At 41.4% G+C, this 22803-nt stretch overlaps 1 protein-coding gene across 2 annotated transcripts in view; it reads right to left on the reverse strand.

The window, feature by feature from the left end:
* The window catches only part of foxn2 (forkhead box N2), a 66051-nt gene that overhangs the window by 31848 nt on the left and 11400 nt on the right, over positions 1 to 22803 (reverse strand). Inside the window, exons 1-2 of one of the 2 annotated variants that reach the window (XM_016990711.2) lie at positions 20105 to 21198; positions 10541 to 11094 (exon numbers count right to left, since the gene is read on the reverse strand). In XM_016990711.2, the coding sequence (XP_016846200.1) occupies positions 10541 to 11080 (540 nt within the window). In that variant the 5' untranslated portion in view covers positions 11081 to 11094; positions 20105 to 21198. Of the gene's footprint in view, positions 1 to 10540; positions 11095 to 20104; positions 21199 to 22803 lie in introns of those variants that run through there. The other variant, XM_062970426.1, reaches the window with a different exon arrangement.

Below are 22803 nucleotides of genomic sequence, written 5' to 3' on the forward strand. Positions count from 1 at the left end.
GTGAGAGTTCCAGCTTGATCTCCCTGGGGAGGTAATTCCAGAGCCGAGGGGCCACCACCGAGAAGGCCCTCTCTATCGTCCCCACCAACTGCGCCTGAGACGGGGGTGGGAGCGAGAGAAGGGCCTCCCCAGAAGATCTCAAGGCCCACGTGGGTTCATAGGGGAGGAGGCGGTCACGAAGATAAGCAGGTCCTGAACTGTTTAGGGCTTTATAGGTAATAACCTACACCTTGAATTGGGCCTGGAAACTTATTGGTAGCCAGTGGAGCTGCTTAAAGAGGGGTGTTGACCGCTCCCTATAGCCAGCTCCTGTTATCACCCTCGCCGCTGATCTTTGTACCAACTGTAGTTTCCGAACCGTCTTCAAAGGCAGCCCCACGTAGAGCGCATTGCAGTAATCCAGTCTAGAGGTAACTAAGGCGTGGACCACCATGGTCAAGTCAGACTTCACGAGGTATGGTCGCAGCTGACGCACAAGCTTTAACTGTGCGAAAGCCCTCCTGGCCACCACCAACACCTGAGCATCAAGCGTCAGCGCTGAATCCAGGAGGACCCCCAGACTGCGGACCTGCGCCTGCGCATATGACACCAAATTAGGAGGGATAGCTAATACTCCAGAGGACAGGATCAGAATCCAAAATGACTTTTACAGATTAGAGAGCTGGGCCATAACTAATATAATGAACTTCAACACGGAGAAATGTAGGATAATACACTTAGGCAGAAAAAACGGAATGCACAGATACAGAATGAGTGACGCCTTGCTCGACAACAGTACATGTGAAAAAGATCTTGATGCAGTTTAAAAAGCCAATGGGATTTTGAGCTGCATCAAAAGGAGTATAGCTTCTAGATCAAGGGAAGTCTCTCTATTCTGTTTTCGTTAGACCTCACCTGGAATACTGTGTCCAATTCTGGACACCACAATTCAAAAAAGACATTGACAAGCTGGAAGGTGTCCAGACGCGGGCAACTAAAATGATCAAAGGCCTGGAGACCATGCTCCATGAGGAGCATCTTAAAGAGCTAGGAATGTTTAGTCTGCAAAAGAGAAGGTTGAGAGGAGACATGATAGCCATATATAAATATATGAAAGGGTGCCATAAGGAAGAGGGAGCAGGCTTGTTTCTGTTGGTACAAAGACTAGGACATGGAGCAACAGATTTAAACTACACGAAAAGAGATTCCACTTAGGCCTTCGGAAGATCTGATCATGGATACGGAGGACCAACTGTATCACCTGAACATACTGCTTGGGATTGTGGTGGAATCTCCTTCTTTGAAGAGTGTTTTTTAAAGTCCGGGTGGCCATCTATCAGGAGTGCTTTCAGTTTTGTGGCAGAATCCTACAATTCTATGATTCCTGAAGCTGATGCAGAAGACTGCTGCTGTTTCTTGGTATGTGCAGAGCCTCTGGAAACAGATGAGAAAAGCTACTTTTGGGGCAGCAATTCCCAGCATCTCCTTGCAGCCATGGCAGTTGGGGACTTCTGGGAAACTACTTTTCTCTGTGTCTGCCACTTACAAAGCTATACCAAGGAGGTGAACAAGAGTCCATTCCATCCATCCAGGATTTCCTACAGCAGTTCATCCCACTATCTTTTCATCCAGAGCACCATGGACCTCTGGATAATGTGGGACTACAACTCCTATTGATCCTAGCAAGCACACCCAAGGACAAGGGATGATAGGTCTTGAAGGCCACCATCTGGGGAGCCACACTTTCCTCTCTCCTTGATTTAAACTAGGGCTCCGATTTCATCTCCCTGCCAAATAGGGACTTGGAAACAAAACAAAACAGAACACCTTTTATTTTCCTTCCCCTTGTTCTCTTAGGACAAACCGGTTTTGGGAGTAAGCAAGCACACTGGCCAACACCTGAACTCAAAGCCACACCCAGCTTTGCCCAGAAGTAGCCATGCCAACTTGAAACATGCCCTCAATTTCAGCTGAAGCAATGACCCTGGGCTGAAAAAGCAGAGGCATTTCTCCTGACAGCTGCCAATGCTTGGTAGGAAACAAAGTCAGGTTTTGCATTTTGCACATTTATGGAATCAGACTCATAGACTGCAAGGGCAGTCCATCCCAACCCCCTTCTGCCAGTCAGGAAAATACAATCAAAGCCCTCATGACAGATGGCCACCCAGCCTCGGCTTAAAAACCTCTAGACAGGAGTCTCTACCACACTCCAAGGCAGCATATTGCACTGCCGATGTGGACATATACATGTAGATATAAAAATACATATATAGTACAGTTACCCTGAACTCAGGCAACTAGAACTCTCAAGCATCCAGCAAAGAAAAAATAAATAAATACAAATTACAATAAAATCAATGTTAACTGCTATTTAACTTATATTGCAAACTGCGTTCACAAAACTGTTTTTATAATAAAGTAAAACTATACAGTGTTTCCTCAGTTATCGTGGGGGTTACGTTCCAGGACCACCCGCAATAAGGGAAAATCTGCGAAGTAGGAACACTATATTTGGACACTATAAATGATCCTGCCACTGCCGCTGTCTTGTGAGGCGAAAACAAAACTGCTTCAGCCTCCTTTTCTCTTCCTTAGGCTTCTCCTTAGGAAGGAAGTAGAAAGAGGGATTAATAATATTATTTTCAACAATATTATTTTATGATTTATAATATTATTTTAGTGTTAATCAAACTAGCGAATCCATGAAAAGTGAACCACGAAGTAGTGAAGTAACACTGTATTAAGTTAGGTTTGTCTTTGTTTTCATTTGTTTTTTATTACTATTTTTCAATATTAACGCCAAGTTAATACAATGGCATAGTCAATACAATGGTATAGTATAGGGTACCGGATTACCTAGGCCTGTTTTTAATTGTAACTCTCAAGCAACCAGAAACCACCTTTATCCAGGATCTACGAATCCCCATGGGTGCTGGTTAACTGAGAGTCTATAAATAAAAATTCTAATTAATTTTTTTAGCAGAAATGTGTTGCGTTGAGTTTGTATTTATTTGTCGCAATTTGCGTTTAATTACACGCAGTTCCTAAGTAACGAACAAGATAGACAATAAAGAGTATGGGATATAGCATAGAGTATAATATTAGTTACATCTTAGTAAGTCTCCTGTGAGTGGGATTTTGGGGGGGACGCTGTCTAGTTTACATTTCTATTGGGTTGTGTCATGTTATTGTTAACCGCCTTGAATCCCTATCGAGAGAAAGGTGGAATAGAAATAAAGATAATAATGGGTTGCTGTGAGTTTTCCGGGCTGTATGTCCATGTTCCAGAAGCATTCTCTCCCGACGTTTGGCCCACATCCATGGCAGCCATCCTCAGAGGTTGCGAAGTCTGTTGGAAACTAGGCAAAGGAGGTTATATATCTGTGAAAGGTCCAGTTTGGGAGAAAGAACTCATTTGTTTGAGGCAAGTGTGAATGTTGCAATTGGCCACTTTAATTAGCAATAAATGGCCATGCAGCTTCAAAGCCTGGCTGATTCCTGCCTGAAGGAATCCTTTGTTGGGAAGTGTTAGCTGGCCATGAATGTTTCAACATGAAGGAAACCATGAAAATGAACAAAATCTGGCTACCAGTATTAAAAAAAACCCTCTAAAATCAGGACAGTAAATAAACAACAATCCTCTGAAAACAGGGAAATTCCAGACATGAAACAATCAGAGCCAGCTAACCTCTCGTAACAAAGGATTCCCCCAGGCAGAATCAGCCAGGCTTTGAAGCTGCAAGGCTTTTCAATGCTAATCAAGGTAATTAATTACAACATTCTCACTTGCCTCAAATGGACAAGAGTTCTTTCTCCCACCCTGGACTTTCCACAGATATATAAACCTGACTTGCCTATTTTCCAACAGACCTCACAATGTCTGAGGGTGCATGCCATAGATATGGGCGAAAATGTCAGGAGAGAATGCTTCTGGAATATGGCCATACAACCTGGAAAACTCACAGCAACCCAGTGATTCTGGCCATGAAAGTCTTCAACAACAAAAAGATAATAATAGGAGCAGGAGTATTATTTTTAATTTTATTAATTGGCATTTTAGTCTTTACATTTCATGACAGAAAGATTTTTTTTTAAAATCTGTATTTATATTTACGTCCTTTGTTTTTAATTTGTATTGTATTGTGTCATGTTCATGATTAGCCGCCTTGAATCCCTTGAATATGTCAGTATGTTGGGATGAAGGCAGCATTTTTGAAAAGTAAATAAATAAATTAGGTCTATTTTTAATAGTCACTCTCAAGCAACCAGAAACGACCTTTATCCTGCATCTCCCCATCCTGACAGTAAACTGAGTCTAATGTATATCCTGTTTCCATTGCATAAGCAGCTCCTCTCTCTGATACTGCAAAACCAGCTGTTGGGTTGAGATTTGTGTGTGTTTTAATAACAACCCACAAAGCAGCTCTGTGCCCTCTGATAACCCTTGAGCTCAGGTCAGTCCCATCAGCGCACACAGGCTCAATTGGGCTTTAAAAAGCTGAAAAGGGAGATGTTCCTCCAGCCCGACCCACGTCTCCCCCTTCTCCGGAAGCCGTGCACATCGCCGGATCAGCAGGAACCAAGCCTCGGCCTCGCAAGAGCAGCCGCTCACAAGAGGAAACGCTACTATGGCAACTCCAACCAGGCTGCTGTTGAGCCCATACTTTACACACTAAGCCTTTCCCCGGAACACCAACGAAACCCGTCTCTTTGGCGGAGCTGATACAATGGGTCATTATTCCAGCTGTTCTGCAAAGCACAGCAACCCTCCCCTTGATACCTGAAAGTAGACACTCCATCACATTTAAGGCCACAAAAGCTGGGGGGGGGGGGGGACTTCCAAGTGTCACCAGGGCAGATACCAAGGCACAAGAAAGGACAAGAGTGGGCAAGCAGACTGGTGTTAACCTGTGCAGGATGTCTAATGTGTGTAATTATTTCTGAGTCATTCAAAGGAAGCCGTAAGCAAAGGAGGGGAAGAACGCCTGCCCTCTTCCTTGGTTACTTCCTTGGTTACGGATCAACATCTGACACACGACGGATGACTCTGCCAAGTACTAGTCAAGGTCTAGAAGAGAGCATCCAAACGTCCTTGCTACCTGCAAAGCCTCCAAAGATTTCTCACTGTTTACTCCTGTTAGGCCGTCATTTAGTTGGAGGACATTAGTATTTTACATATAGTTTGTAGGGTTAGTCTAGATCAGTGGTTCTCAACCTGGGGTCCCCAGATGTTTATGGCTGCAAGTGCAGCGTTTTTCTGAATGAAGCAGAGAGTGTTTGATGATCGGGACATCCGTAGAGACAAAGCGTCCAGAGGAGGGCGACTAAAATGATTAAGGGTCTGGAGAAAAGCCCTATGAGGAGCGGCTTAAAGAGCTTGGCATGTTTAGCCTGCAGAAGAGAAGGCTAAGAGGAGACATGATAGCCATGTACAAATACGTGAAGGGAAGTCATAGGGAGGAGGGAGCAAGCTTGTTTTCTGCTGCCCTGCAGACTAGGACACGGAACAATGGCTTCAAACTACAGGAAATGAGATTCCACCTGAACATTAGGAAGAACTTCCTCACAGTGAGGGCTGTTCGGCAGTGGAACTCTCTCCCCCGGACTGTGGTGGAGGCTCCTTCCTTGGAGGCTTTTAAGCAGAGGCTGGATGGCCATCTGTCGGGGGTGCTTTGAATGCGATTTCCTGCTTCTTGGCAGGGGGTTGGACTGGATGGCCCATGAGGTCTCTTCCAACTCTACTATTCTATGATTCTATGATACCAAGGTACTTGTTTATAAAGCCGCTGTCCTCCCAACCCTGCTCTACACCTGCGAAACGTGGACGGTCTACAGACGTCACACTCAATTCCTGAAGCGTTTCCATCAGCGTTGCCTCAGAAAAATCCTGCAAATCTCTTGGGAAGACAGGCGGACAAATGCCATCATGCTGGAAGAAGCAAAGACCACCAGGATTGAAGCAATGCTCCTACATCATCAACTCCGCTGGACTGGCCACATTGTCCGAATGCCCGATCAGTGTTGTTTTTACTTCAAATGTGCAACATTTGATCTGTTCCCTGCATCACAGGCACCTTCCAAATAAATAGCTAGTGTGGGGGCAGAACACGACCTGTCTCAATTGCCTTGCATCGTACCCAGAGTCTGCATAAATCGGGGCATTTGTGAAAAGAAGTCCCTCCTGTGTTGGCCAAAATGATTGAAGTTATCTCGGTGATCTACTGGAGGTCATTTTAGTATGCCTCCTGTTTCGTAAGAAGGTATCTCCAAGCATCACAGTGGGTAATAACCATCCACTTCAACCCCATTCTGCCATTCAGAAATATACAATGAAACACTCCCAATAGAGGCCCATCCACACTCCATTTAAAAAGAAGACTTCACCACACTCCGGGGCCACTCTACTGGGATCTGCGCACATCATCTGAAAATACATCACATAGTCCTAGACACTTGTGATTTTGTGAAACGAAATCCAGCATATCTATCTTGTTTGCTGTATCATACAATACAATATAATAATAATAATAATAATAATAATAATAATAAGGGTTGGAAGAGACCCCTTGGGCCATTTAGTCCAACCCCCTTCTGCCTTTGTGCACCAAAAGCACAGGCAAAGCACCCCTGACAGATGCCCACCCAGCCGCAATGTTAATAATAACAACAACAACAACAACAACAACAACAACTTGGGAAGTGTTTTGAGTTGTGATTTTCTGATATGAAATCCAGCATACAGATCTCGTTTGCTGTGTCATACTATGTCTTTGTGTCAATAATAATAATAATAATAATAATAAAGAGGTTGGAAGAGACCCCTTAGGCCATTTAGCCCAACCCCCTTCTGCCTTTGTGCTGTGGGGGCCGGATAAATGGCTTCGATGGGCCGCATGTGGCCCGCGGGCAGTAGTTTGGGGACCCCTGCTATAGACATTAGGAAGTTAATGGTCCGCCAGTATAACATTTATGCTGATGAAAATTAAAGTATAGTTCACAAAGGTATGAGACAGATACAACAATGGCAGCAACCTGGTTCATTTGTGGAACACTTTAGAGTAAGCATGGGCAAACTTGGGCCATCCAGGTATTTTGGACCTATCGGCTGTTAAGAATTGTGGGAGTTGAAGTCCAAAACACGCGGAAGGCCCAAGCTTGCCCATGACTGCTTTAGATAGAACATAGCAAACAGCTCTGTGTACAGTCCATTCTCTTTTCAGAAAAGGTAGAGTAATCAGAAATTAAGAGTAATCAAGAGAACAGGTAGACCTGATGGATACTTGGAATCAGCTAATTATTCCACACTCTGCCATCTCAGCAGTTCCTTTACATTTGGTGGATTCATTTGCTGAACTGAACTGCCAAGCTCACAATACGATAGTCACAGCCAAGCAATCTGGTGTCTTTTTCCTTTCTCAGTTACGAAGTCTGATTTATGTATCTTGATATGATATGTCCTTTTCAATAATTTCTTTTCCTTTTTAGGGTTCACAAGGCTCCTTGGAATTTAGATCTAGTGTACATTTTTTTAAAAACTATAATGCTACCTAGGTTTTATAAACATATGTATGGTATGAACGAAGTGGATAGAAAAAAGGCCTTGAAATAATACATTATCATACTAAACTGGGTTGACTCACTGAGGATGGCCAGTGGGGGATTCTTAACAGGTTATGAGTCAAAACAAACATTCCCGGTCTAAAATGCCTAAAAGTGAGATTTTTTTTACCAAGAAGTGCACGAATAATGAAAGAAACGGACTGGACAGCTTTCAAAGATTTTCTAAAGAAATAGAGGAACTGGATTTAAAAATGAACTGGAAAGTAAAGGAAGAGAAGAACGGAAGTCACACCCCTTCTTTCATTTTTTTTCTTTCTTTTCTTTTATTCTTAGGCCCCTATCCCTTGGCCTCAGCCAAAATGTTTTCCTTACCCATCCTCAGCCCCCTCATTTTTTCCCTTCCCCTTTTTTTCCTATCCCAACCCCTACCCAGCCCAGCCCAATCCCCACCTCAATCTTCCCTTCCCATAATTTCCCCTTAGAATTTTTTTTATCTATAGTGTAATAGAAAAGCATCAATAAAAATCATTAAAAAGGAAAAGTGAGATTTTTGCTGTTGTCATTATTGAACCATTGACCACTCAGTCTTTCTTATTTACTCACTTGCTCTTGGCATCATTGGTTATATGGCTGACTGTGCAAGAACCAAGAAGTTCATGTTCCTTCAGATTTACTTGCTGAAACTGACCTCCCATCACTCCTCAAATCATGACTTTACAAAAATGGATTGCAAGGATTTTCACATTGTGCATATCTGCCTTCAAGTCACCTGTCAACTTAAGTAACCCATGCATTTCATTGAGTTTTCTTAGGCAAGGAATACTCAAAAGACAGTTTCGCCAGTTCCTTCCTCGGAAATACAGCCTACAGCACATGCATTAATGAGGGAGAGAAAAACAAGTACAGCAACTTTTATCTCCATACCTCTTTGATCTCAAGATTCTTCATGTAAAACTGAACAGGTTTTGAAGAGCTTTTATCTTTTTAATCGCACTTCATTACTTTCTTCCTTTTTCGGTGCTGAATTGTTGTAATATTGCAAGTCTAATATATACTTCTTGTATGTTTTAATTGCATTATACTGTGTGTGTGTCCCAAAGATTGTGACCACTTAGCGGGGAAAGCAGGACATCAATAAATGTAACTCCTGGCATTCCTCCCCATTGCTGATGCTGGCTACGACCACTGAGACTTGTAATTCCAACAAAACATTGGGAGGGTCACATCTATGCTATAGTCATCCCAGTAATGTTCCAAGTGTTTCTTTCCAGTATGTCTAAAAGAGAGGGAAACTTACAGGAGGAGCAATATCTTGAGTGTTAGAGTGGAAACAGGCAAGGAAATATCACAAAGGGAGTCCTCCGAGAAACCACTAAAGTTGGTAGGACTATCTTCCCAATCAATATGTGTAGGATTAAACTTAAGACATGCCTTAGCTGAATACACAAAGGGGAAGGAAACAAGACAGGCAATAACAGGGAGAAAGGGAACTGTATTGGCAAATACAATTGGCCTCCCACATTTGCGGGGTTGACTTTTTCAAATTTGAAGATTCCTGATTTTAAAAGTTCTCCAGTGTGACTCAAAGATCAACATCTGCCAGGGTTTGGTGATAAGAGTCATGCTAGAGGACCTAGAGATCCTTAGAGAGTCATGGTAGAGATTTCTAAAGAGGCCTTTTTTCCAGTAAAAGAATAGTGGGGTTTTTATTGGGAGTTTTTCCACTTTCACGGGTATCCTATGCCCCTAACCACAGCAAATGCAAAGGGCTGATTGTAATGCAAGAATTTGGAGAAATATCAGTTTCTCAAAAAACAATTTCTAAGTGTGATTTACTCATTTGTCCCATGGGAGAGGAAAATATTTCAAAATTATCAATGTAGGTTAGAAACTATTACTCACAGAGACCTCTATTCCATCCCCCCCCCCCCTCAAAAAAAGTGTTGAACTGGAGGGTTGTTTTCGTAAGAATAAAATAAATGCTGTAACCACCTCATTGTTTCTGAGACGTATGGGTAAAAAAAAAATTCCTCACACACTGAACTTTGTGTTGGAAATAGCAATCTTCTTCAAGCCTTCACTAGTTGTTTGTTTTGTATATATTTCAGACTCCTTACTGTATTGTAAATGTGTATATTGGTTTGCAGTTTTCTTTATCTCTATGCTGTGGGAGGGGCCACAAACCATGCAATCAGATCTGGGCTGGTTCAGGACTTAGACTCCATTTTAGAAACAGTGCAGTTTGGAAGACTGTAAGAACTGTATGCTTTTAGACTTTGTAGGAATGGTTCTGTTTAGACTTCAGTAAGAACTGTATGCTTCAGACTTCAATGCAGGAACAGTATGCTGAACAGAAGCCATTAGACTCCATTGGACTATGGACTATTGATTCTAAGAAAGATGCGTTGTGTTATCTACACAGAGAAACTACTCCAAATCCTATCTGTAACTGGATTCATAAGCAAAGTACCTGTATGCTGAATATATGAAGTTTGTGAGCAAACCAGCTATGTTACTTTTAAAGAAGTCTGTTTATTTTTGTCTCTTGAGAGCATGATTCAAAGGCAAATATATTTTAAGGGAGAGTAGATTTTTTGAGTAACTAAAAAGAACACTTCTGGAACTCTGCTGAATATGTATGTTTGTGCATTGGCACATCTTTTTCCAAAGAGATATTAGGACATCAGTTTCACAGTTGAGCAACCTAATTGCCTTGCATGAATGCTGGTGAATGCCATTTTCCAAAAGGTTATGACTCTAATAGGTTAGGCTTTTTACCTAGAGGTTATGGCATCATTTTTCAAAAGGTTGTGACTTTTGACAAGGTCATGCCTTTCCAAAGATCATAAAATCTCCAAAAGGTTATGAAGATTTTCATTTTCCAAAAGCTTGCACAAAATATTTTTTGCAATTACAATTCATTCATCACAACAGAAAATTCATTAACTATTTCTCTACTCCCCCAAAAAATGAAATTCTGCCACTACCAGCCCATTCTTACCTTTCCGTGACTCCTCTCCACCTTCCGGAAACACTTGTTCAGAGAAAGATTATGCCGAACAGAGTTCTTCCAGCCAGTGGGTGCTGTAGCAAAGTAGGGGAAGCGTTCCAGGATCCAACTATAAATCTCCTTCACCGGCAAGCTTTTATTTGGCGAATGCTCAATTGCCATGTATATCAGGAGGCTAAAGGAATAGGGGGGCTTAGAAGTGGCAGATTTCTTCTCGGGGTTGGAGTAGCAGGAAGCAGGGTAAGAGGGCGCATTATCGCCCTCAATGTCGTACAGAGGACTAACCCCCGGAAGACCCTCGTTTCCGAGGCTAAAGTTTGTTAAGAGGTTCGTACTTTCGTGCAGCCAGTTCAAGTTTGTGAGTTCGTCATCGGCGACTTCGCTGTCCACGGCCGAAGCCTTTGGTCGAGCGGCATCGATGGCCTCCTCCGGCAAACTTCCCATTCTTTGGATGTGCCGTAGCCCCGCGGCTTTCTCTGCCCCTGGCGTTTCAGCTTTCCTATCTGGAGTCATTCCAGTTACTGGACCCATTTAACCTTGTTGGCCTGGAAAAAACATGAAAAGGGTTCTTTTAAAAGAAACAATCAAAGAACAAAGAGAGGTGACCTATGGAAATTCTGACCACCCTGACATGGGCAAACTTGGGCCCTCTGGGAGTTGAATTCAAAACAGCCGGAGGGCCCAAGTTTGCCCATGCCTGGTCTAGTTCAATCCAGGGGTGACAATTGTGCTGCTCTCCAGATATTGTTGAACTACAACTCCTTTGGTTAGGGAGACTTTAAACAAATCTTTGCCACTAAAAAGGGTCTCCGCAAAGGCACCAGGGATTGTATAACATGGCCCTTGGGTTCCTTCCTTTTCTAGGAGTCTGTGCTTTCCAAGGGTAAACCTGGATCTTGGTGCATCCACAAACTTGTGATCTATCACCATGTTGCAGGTTAAAACCCAGAACCTCAAATCATGGCTGATATTGAAGATGGCCTTAAGAAATGGGGCCACAAAGTGGTGTCCACGACATGCGAGTGTAGAGAAGAGCAAACCACAGACCACCTACTACGATGCGGTCTGCGCCCTGTCACATGTACGATGGAGGACCTTCTTATAGCAACACCAGAGGCACTCCAAGTGGCCAGCTACTGGTGAAAGGACATTTATTATCATGGCAAGTCTTTAACTTTGTGTTTTTAAATACATTACAACTGTACTCTTGGCTCGCTTCTGACACGATAAATAAATTAAATAACCATGTTTCTTTCCCAAGAGGAAATACTGTAAAAAAATAAATAAAGTAAATAAGAACCACAGAATATAAATACCGCAAATAAATAAATATTTTCAGAAAGTTAAACTTACAGTAAACTAACACACTAAGATTCAATCATTTCTGTTACGATGCAGTGTAAATAAAATGTTGTACTGTTAGCACTGCTGCTGTTCCATTTTTCCCACTCATACCTGAGCTTGCTTATCTGCAACAGTGGCAGAGCTTGCAGCCTACAGCTCAGGAGAAACAGAAATTTCCCAACCTGCCATTATTAATGAATATAGGTTAACTTTCAAACAATGCTAAAACTGTGGGCGACTACTTTTTAACCCTCCCCTTCAGAGATACCTAAATCTGACCCTGAGAATCCTCACCAGGTGTGTTGTCGGAGGCTTTCGTGGCTGGGGGAATCCTTTGTTGGGAGGTGTTAGCGGGCCCTGATTGTTTCCTGTCTGGGACTCCCCTGTTTCCAGAGTGTTGTTCTTTATTTATTGTCCTTATTAGAGTTTTTAAATATTGGTAGCCAGATTTTGTTCATTCAGACAGGAATCAGCCAGGCTTTGAAGCTGCACGGCTATTAAATGCTAATCAAGGTGATTAACTGGAACATTCACACTTGCCTCCAACAGACAAGAGTTCTTTTTCCCATCCTGGACCTTCCACAGATATTTAACTTCACTTGCCTAGTTTCCAACAAACCTCACAACCTCCGAGGATGTCTGCCATAGATGTGGGCGAAAGGTCAGGAGAGAATGCTTCTGGAACATGGCCAGACAACCTGGAAAACTCACAGCAATCTAACTAGGTGGCTTTTCATTGCAAAAATGCATTGTAATCTCCTTTGATCTTGTCACAAGGAAGCAATACAGGAAATGCAAGATTCATTGGCTACCACTTTTCAAGTATCTGCATTTTGTTCAGTATTTACTGACAACATGCCCCTACTTGGGATGTTTAAGGGTAAAAGCTGACAGAGCATTGAACAAAATTCAAATGGCTCATGGCTTGCTGTAAATCTCTCTCTTCCCCAAAGCCAGGTAAACTCGGAAAGAAAAACGGAGGGGATGAAACCTGCAGGATTATTAGATCTGCCCTGGAGTTAATCTGGTTGGGAAAAGGTTCACGTTGGCTAGTGCCTCCAAGGCTTCCCGCAGATGTAAAACCTAAATGTCCCAAGTAGTTGTTGCATTGCAACTGAATGGAATGGAAGCAAAGTGCTCAAGGATTAAAACAAACATAAAGAAGATCAACAGTTGGAAACATCACCCACATAAAAATGGAACAAAGCTGAGCCAATGAAAAGTCAGCAGGTTTTAAAGCCATATAATAAAAAAAATGATAATGAGTCACCAAATGGCTATTAAATGCAGCCTTCACGAATGCAACTAAGTAAGGATTGGGAGCATTAATATTAAATTAATACTAAATTCTCTTTGCCACTAGTATTCCCAGTGCTATGAAGACATAAGAGGGAAGATGGTTAGGAAAGTTAGATGGATCACATGAAAACATTAAATGACTAGTACACAATTAGTGCGCTAGTAATATTAACAGGAAAGGGGGATATTAAAACTGAAACTTCTGCTAGTCGAGCTCAATATTGCTCAAATCCAACAAAGGAGGACTTTGCTTGCCGACAGTAAGGCACTTGGTAGGCTGGAGGTATCTTCTTCTCCCTAGAGCGAGATAAGCTGCGAGATATACAAGGCTTCTCTAAATTAAAAACACACCACAAACACTTTGCCACAAATGTGTTAAACTTGTAGATTAAGGTCCAATAACAACAACAAAACAGAGGCTCCACTTTGTTCTTTCCTGTAACTACCTTAATTAAATTCTGCATCAAAGACATTTGGTAAGCTATAAGGCAACAGAACATATATATATATATACATGTAGTGTGTGTGTGTGTGTCTGAAAGAGAGAGAGGGGATGAATTTTCATTTCACAGCAGGAACCCACAGCATATCAATGTGAATCAAAAGGAGTTATGACATCTAATCAAGTCAAGGTTTCTATAGCAATGGCATCGTGATTTCTTGATGCCTGCAGCTGATATGCAGCACAGTACACAGTGGTTTACAAGCCTTTTTATCCTCAAAACAAAAAGGTACCTTGTGAAGAAGATTATTATTTTTCTGTTGTTGTTTTTTTAAAACAAAAAAACATATACCTGATGACGGGGAATTGAGGTGATGGGTGGGTGACATTCACAAAGACACTCACAATCCCCCAGCAAGGTGTTAGGATTTCAACCAAGGCTTCCTACTGATAATACCAAAAGGTTTAAAATAGTACATGCAACATCAATCCAATACAGGTTGAATATCCCTTATCTGAAATGCTTGGAATAAGAAATATTTTGAGTCCCCCCCCCCCAAGTTTTAGGATGCCTGCATTTGAGTAGAATGAGATATTTTGGAGGTGGAACCAATGACTAAATGTGAAATTCAAGTAACCCAATCAGCCCCATTCTTCTGTTTTAATTGATACGTTGCATGTCTATTTTTAAAGGTTAATTAATTGTTGTGTTATGTATTTTAATTTTGTAATTGTATTGTGATTTATGTATATGTCAACTGTTGTTTTAGGGCTTTGTCCCCATGTAAGCTGCCCCGAGTCCCATCGGTGAGATGGAGGCAGGATATAAGAAATATATTATTATTATTATTATTATTATTATTATTATTATTATTATTATTATTATTATTATTATATTCATTTATGTTGTATACTGAGCCTGGAGATGATTTTAATAATGTTGTGAATGAGCAAAGTGTGCGTGTACACTGAGCCATCTCAGCCACCCAACTGGACAGTTTTGGAATGTGAAGTATTTCGGATTTCAGCATTCTGGGTAAAGGATGCTCAACCTGTAATAATAGTGTTACGCCCTTACTTAAAACTCCACAGCATTCCACATGTATTTTAATAAACCTTTACAGTATAAATAATTGGATTGCAACTCTGAAGACCAAGATCTGAATTCTCATTCAACCATGAAAACCCACAGCAAGCCACACACCCTCAGCCTCAGAAAACCCTATGACAGGTTTGCCTTAGAGTTGGCATCAGTCAGAAACAACTTGAAGGCATGCAACACCAAAATCAATGAGATGGAGATTTGGCAGCCCTGGTGTTAGTAAAGTGTTAAAATGACTCCAACCAACTATCTAGATCAGGTATGGGCAAACTTTGGCCCTCCAGGTGTTTTGGACTTCAACTCCCACCATTCCCAACCGCCAGTAGTCCAAAACACCTGGAGGGCCAAAGTTTGCCCATGCCTGATCTAGCCAATATTATCAATTCTGGTTGCCAACAATGGCTCCTCCAAGGTTTCAGCCAGGACTCTTTCTTAGCCAACTTGGAGTTTCCTAGTATCCCCTGGTGTTTCTCATCTATGTATTAAGCAGGCTTGGTCCCGTTTAGCTTCTGAAATCTGAAATCATGGGACACCTATTTCCAGTTCTCCAAAATACCTTTTACATACTATTAACCACTGTAGATTCCTCCATTTTGACATATCTTTCCCAGAAATTAGAAGTATTGTTTTCTGAGTTGTCCACAAAAGTAGTATTTCCAAGTACTACTCTTTCTTTGGCACCATAGACCATAGTGTGAAATTGTATTTTAAATCCTGTTATGGAAGTTTGGGACCTGTTGGTTTGATGGCTCAGAAAAACAAAAAACACTTTAAATAATGCAAGTCTCATTTTTTTTTCTTTCTCTGGCATTTCTGAAAATTATAGAAAAAGAGAAAACGGAAGTTCGTTAAAACTGTAATGTGATTTTTAGCACAACCAAACTGGCTTTGAATTCACATGCACTTGAAATTTCTTGGTTTGACTTATGTTTTATCCAATGCCTGTTAGTAACTACAATACAATCTCAGTATCCACAGGGGATACTTCCCAAGATTCCTGTGAATACCTCAAACCATGAATACAGTAGAATCTCACTTATCCAACATAAACAGGCCGGCAGAACGTTGGATAAGCAAATATGTTGGATAATAAGGAGAGATTAAGGAGAAGCCTATTAAACATCAAATTAGGTTATGATTTTACAAATTAAGCACCAAAACATCATGTTATACAACAAATTTGGCAGAAAAAGTAGTTCATTATGCAGTAATGTTACATAGTAATTACCGTATTTACTAATTTAGCACCAAAATATCACGATGTATTGAAAACATTGACTACAAAAATGTGTTGGAAAAGCGAATGTTGGATAAGTGAGACTCTACTGTAATAGCAAACCCTACATGTGTTGTACCCTGGCTCAAGCCATGATTAGAGGCAGGTAACAAATAAAATCATCATCATCATCATCATCATCATCACACTGGTGCTAGAAGCATTCCATAAATTTGCAATGGAAGACCTAGAGAGGCCCATAAACACTTGTGTTTATATTTGTGGACCATTGATAAATTGAAATTGCAGGTATCGAATCCAGGAACAAAGCGGTTGCACTACAATTTTATAACATAAAATTTTAATTAAAAAAAAATTGCTGCAGGAAAGGGAAATCCACCTGACATATCATGGCTTAGAAGGAATTCCCAGAACATTCCTGCACATTAGGCCTGGGTGACCCTTCCACCAACTTGTCCCTGTGAGTTGAATTAGTCAGCAAGGACACCAGATAACAGGGGATGTCCAAAGGCAGAGGGCTGGCTGCGTTCCCAAAGAGCGCTTGTGTTCAGGCCTCCATGGCTCCCTGCTTGCTCAGCATCACACGTTCCAATCAGCAGTTGAACGAATGGACTCTGCCCTCATTACCAGCACTTAAACCTTTGGCATGTAATACTACGGTGCATTATGCTGCAATGCTTTTAGGGTGTGTGCGCTCATGAGAGTGTAACTGGGGGCAGGCCGGGAGGAGGAGGGCGGCTGCTGGATCTGTAATTATTGACATCAGATAAAATCTGCAGTTGCCTCCTAACTGAACTGGTTTAACAGAATGAGAAGAGAAGTCTACATGAACATAAAGATGATATGTAGTTGGGCCTCCACATATTTGGGTTTAACTTTTGCGGATTTGGTTATCCACAAATTTAATTACTATGTCCTGCCTAGGAATCTCTAGCTCTTCTGGTACAACTGAATGGTTAATTTCCGCTGTGCCAAATGACTTAAGAGTAGAGGTGTCCAACCTTTTAATGTGTTCTTATCTGCTTGAAGATGTTGTTTACATGTATTTTATTTTGTTTATTATTTGTTCTTTGGGCTTGGCCCTGTGTTAGCTGCCCCAAGTCCCTGGGAAGATGGAGGCGGGATAGAAAAATAAAGTATTATTATTATGTTATTGTATGACACAGCAAACAAGATAGATATGCTGGATTTCGTTTCACAAAATCACAAGTCGAACACTTCCCAAGTGTCTAGGACTGTGTGATGTATTTTCGGATGATGTGTGCAGATCCCAGTAGGGTGGCCTTTTGCAGTTGGCAGATCGTGATTTTGTCAATGTCTATTGTTTCCAAATGCCAGCTGAGATCTTTTGGCATGGCACCCAATGTGCCCATCACCACCAGGACCACCTGCACTGGTTTATGCCAGAGTCTTTGAAGTTCAATCTCGAGGTCCTGATAGCGGCTGAGTTTTTCCTGATGTTTTTCGTCAATGCGACTGTCACCTGGGATGGCAACATCAATGATCCAAACCTTTTCCTTTTCCACAACTGTGGTGTCTGGTGTGTTGTGTTCCAGAACTTTGTCAGTCTGGATTCGGAAGTCCCAAAGTATCTTTGCGTGCTCATTTGCCAATACTTTTGCAGGCTTGTGATCCCACAATAATAATAATAATAATAATTATTATTATTATTATTATTTCATCTTGGGCCACACATAACATAATAAAAAGGTCCATGCATAATCTTTGTGATATACAACCACCACAGATAAGAAAAAAATAAATTAAAATAAAAAAATTCCTTGCATAGTAATCCTAATTATGCGCTGACCCATTTGGAAGGACTTTTCAAACTGTTGAATTGGTCTTCTGATCAAACTGTTTGCAGTTGCAATGTGAAGTAGGGATAAATAGTTTGATATTTGTAGACATAACTTACTCTGATTGTTCAATTCTGTTGCGGTTTACAAAATTCATAATCGAGAACTGTGCAATCAAGTTGCAAAAAATAAAATCGTGTTTTCAGTAAGTTTACAATTTTGTGTAGGGCCGTATTCATAAGCATCTTGGGCCACATGCGGCCCCCACAAGTCAAGGGTTAAACAAGTCTGACTTAAATTCCTAGAGACGCTTCTCTGGGCATTTATAGGTCCTCTCCAATGCAATTCTATGGCCAACATTTGATAGAAGATGATCTCAGTCACACATGTTTCATTTGCAGTTTTCTATTTTCGTGGGGGTTGTGTCCCAAAAAGGGAGGCCTACTGTACTTGTGCTATGATGTTGTCCAACAGCAATAAGCCTCAGTTTGGAAATTTTACTACAACTCCCAGACTTGCCCAACATATACAGCTCATGAGGAATGGTAGGAGCTGTAACCCCACAAAAGTTAATTTTTGATATCACTTCAAAGGAACCCAATACAGAATGGATGGAACTGGAGTAAGAGCCATTAAACCATAGGTTATCAAGCACTGACGACTTCTCCCAGGCCATGTCTATACTAGTCACTTAATCCGATACCAGTTTAGAGCATTATGCTCCAGACTGGACCTGGATTAACCTTGATGGTAGCCAGAATCTCCTTGCACTGGTGCCCAAATAGTCCAGACAGAGATCACATTGGTTCCACTAACCCATTTTCTTGTCCTCCATCTTACCAACATCACTCTCCACTTGCTTTGGAGCTTTATGAAAGCACTTCACACATCTGATGAGGTTATAATGGGGCACCCATGCAACTAGAAAGGAGAAAGTTGAGCAAGACACAACTGCAACAGCCAAGGAACTTCCTGATCAGAGGTAAATGATGACAATGACATGGGACTGTAATGGCAGAAATGTCCATGTGGATTGGCCTGCAACAGATCTGACCCTGCTATCCAGCTGCAAAGTCCTAGGGTACTCCAGTATTTCCTGCACTAAACCAAGTTGAGGACACTGTGATACTAAGATACTCAGCAGAAGCCCTCATGTATAATGAAGACTGAGTTGGATTTTTGTGTAGGATTTTTTGAACTAGTATAGACAAGCTCCTAGTCTTCCTCAGAGAGCATCCAATGGTAAAACTGATGAGTTCATTTTTACAATTATGGTTTTAAACCTTTAAAACACATAACACAGTAACAAACAAGCAAGGAAAAATGTGAGGGACATGTAGTCATTCAGATATTGTTGGACTACAATCTCCAACATTCTTAACAATTGGTTATGCAAGCTAGGACTCAGAAGGGGTAGAAGGCCATACTGAAGGGCCATAGGTTTTCCAACCCTGTTTTAGGATTTTTAACAAGAGTCTTAGGTTAGTAAATCGTGATACTCAAGAGGACCTGCTCCAAAGATGTCATAACTCAGAATTCTAAAACTCAAGTCCTCATCACCCTGAAGCCAGTGTCCTTCCACACTACACAATTATATATAGCCTGATGATTCCCATTAAACCAATGGTTCTCAACCTGAGGTCCCCAGATGTTTTTGGCTTTCAACTCCCAGAAACTCCAGCCAGTTTACCAGCTGTTAGGATTTCTGGGAGTTGAAGGCCAAAAACATCTGGGGACCCCAGGTCATGGGAACATCCTATCGAATCCTAGTGTTTGTAGTATTGGCAAGGTACTACATCTCTCTGGCTGACAGTTCTCAATAACTCCCTCCAATTGGCAAATCCCAGCATCCCACAGGATGGAACAAGCTGAAATGGAATAATGGTCCTATAATGGTGCAATGTGAAAGTACTCCAGGAACAGAGATCTGTGGCAAAAACACTGCCATCTCATTGTTGCTGTTGTTGCTTCAAATTATTCCCGACTTCGACAAACCTATCTGAGTTCTTTGGGGCTGAATGTGAGTTGCCCAGGGTCACCCAGTGGAAACCAAGGTTAGGATCTCCGCACAGAATTGGAAACTACTGGATGACCCTCAGGCAACACAACAGCAATCTCAATATTCAGAAGTCTTGTTACACACCGATGGGTGTGGTAGATTGAACCAGTGTTTGAACTTGAGACACACCACTCTCCCCAAGCACAGTGCATCAAATTTCATATAGAAATATTCCAACAGACATGCAGCATTATTAGCAGAAAGGGGGCTAAATAAGCGACTTAAATTGAACTGTTTCATTCTGCCCAGCCATTAAATGCTGGGCACACTTACCTAGCTGGCACCCATGCGAGTTACATCCAAGAGGTGAAGAGCAAAGCATGATCTTTGTGTCTCTTCCCCTTTGTTCTCCGGCGCTGCCCCACGTGCGGACACACACTGCCCACCTCACTAGTGGAGCCGTTACCAAGATCAGAGGTCAGATTTAAATTCCCCAACGCCACTGCAGATGGCCTATATTTGATTACAATGCTACATACACCACCGTGTATCCAAGACAACTGAAGCTCGTCTGTTCTCCTTGGGGATAAAGCCCTGCCTCTTGGTCATACGCTGAAGCAAGCTGGCACATCGCGGAGCAGCCTCTCCCTCTCTTTCGGAGGGATGGAAAAGCACATGCACAGCTGTATGGCTCGCAGCACAGAGCACAAAGACGGCCCGGGGAATTTCTCTACTCTTGAGCCACGAGTTTAAGAATGGCTCCACAACGATGTGTTTCTCAACCATCACAAGGCACCCACTTTCACAATTGGTATTGCAAATATATTTGGTGGCTCATCAAAACCTTTGAGCCTCACAGCAACGTTGAGTCTCATTTTAGAGAGGTAAGTAGGCCATACCGTAAACAACAACGCCGACAACAACCACAACCTATCAGTCTTGTCTTTCCCATAAAATTTGGAAAAGTTCATTTTTTTCATCTTAAAAATCCTGCAATCTTCCACCAGTGCAACAGGCCCAACTAGCTGGGGGATTCTGGGAGTTGCAGTCTTTAAATCTACTTTCCCAGTCTCTACTTTATAATTGATTAATTGGCCTTTTTTGAGGCTTTAAAATATGTTCAGATACGTAGCCAACCCAAATCCTTCCTCGCATCACTAGAGAGGTTGTCAAATCAGAGGCATGATATAATATACTCGCAGGTATATTGGACCGCCATTTCCAAAGACATATCCCCAAAAAGAAAGCAAAGAGTCCATTACACTCACTGTAGCCCTTCTCTATACAGTTGGCCTTTCCCTGTCCATGGTTTCCGTATCCACAAATTAAACAATCCATGGCTCGAAAAACATTTTAAAAATCCAAAAAGGCAAACCTTAATTTTACTATTTTATATGCCATTGTATATAATGGGACATAACCATAACAATAATAATAATAATTATTATTATTATTATTTATTTATTTATAACCTGTCATATCTCCCTGGGGGGACTCAGGGCGGTTTCCAGCAAAAGACGGCAAACATTCAAAGCCATAATAAACAATAGAAACAATACAAAATCAAAACAGTAAACAAACACATCAATACAAACTTATAGTAACTAGCCAAAAAGGTAAGTAATTAAATAGACATGATAGATCTAAGCACATGAGCACCCACAGGTTTCAGTATCCACAGTGTCCTGGAACCAAGTCCCAGCAGATACCAAGGACCCACTGTCCTTCAATGACACCCCAAAGCATAAAAGTTAGCATTATGAAATCGCAGGCATTTAAAAGAGTTGGAAAGGCTCACAAAGGCCATCTAGTCCAACCTCCCGTCAAGCAGCAATACACAACAACAGCACTCCTAAAGGATGCCCATCCAGCTACTCTCCACCCCCCAAAAAACCAGTGTCTTTAAAATTACTAGACAGCAATGGTGGTTATGAACAGGCAAAAGTATCCAAAAATACAAATGAAAATCCTAAAACGCCCATAAACAATTCTATTCAATGCTTGGAAAAGTTGTATTTTGGACAATAAATCCCAGAATTCCCTAACCAAAAGGCTAATGTTCTTGCTAGCTGTTGGACATGTAATTAAGACTGTAACTTTTGTAAGCTATACCTATACAAGCCTCTTGTTCCAATCGTTTCTGATTTTTGGCATCCAAAGGCAGTTTTCTCGACAAAATTTGTTCAGAGTGGATTTGCCTTTCTCTGAGGCTAAGCGCTCCACTATACAATAGAATTAATGTAGTTTGACACCACTTTGACTATCCTGGCTCAATGATCTTATAGCACTTTTAACTACCTCTTGTTTACAAAACTTACTTGGCGCACTTTTGCCCAGTTCATTTTTATGATTCTATTGCTGTGTTATAACTTGTGTTTTACTAATGTTTGTTATTTTACTTTTATGTTAATTTTTAATTTTTATCTGCACATGGTTTTTGTTATTTGATGTTGTTTTATGTCTGTTATTGTATTTGCCCGGGCTTTGGCCCCATGTAAGCCGTCTGAGTCCCCCCGGGGAGATGGAGGCGGAGTATAAAAATAAAATTATTATTATTATTATTATTATTATTATTGCTATTAGGTCCTGGGATTTGTAGTTTGGTGAGACACCATCACACTGGCTAAAAGTGCTAAAGATATTGTAAAACTAAAACTCCATGATTCCATTGGGCTATGTTAGTTAAAGTGATGCCAAACTGCATTAATTCTATAGTATAGATGTTCCTTCAGAGAGTGCAATTCGCCCAGCATCAAATGTTAGGTTTCCCTGGCTGGAGGGTTTGAACCCTGGAGTTCTGCCAGAGTCCTAATACAAACCACAACAACACTCCTATATATTCTTATCTAGGAACAAATCAAATTGAATCTGCTTATCTAACATTGTTATAACAAATTTTAAAACAGTGAACACAGTCTTCTTAAAGCACAGGTCTAAGTGGAACTAAGTGGGACCCCTCCGCAAAAGAGCACTATCAGAGTGCAAATAGGAGCAACCAAATCCAGGCACCGACAATGCCTCTATTAATTAAT

Source organism: Anolis carolinensis, chromosome 1, assembly GCF_035594765.1.
Source record: "Anolis carolinensis isolate JA03-04 chromosome 1, rAnoCar3.1.pri, whole genome shotgun sequence".
NCBI classification, from domain to species: domain Eukaryota; kingdom Metazoa; phylum Chordata; class Lepidosauria; order Squamata; family Dactyloidae; genus Anolis; species Anolis carolinensis.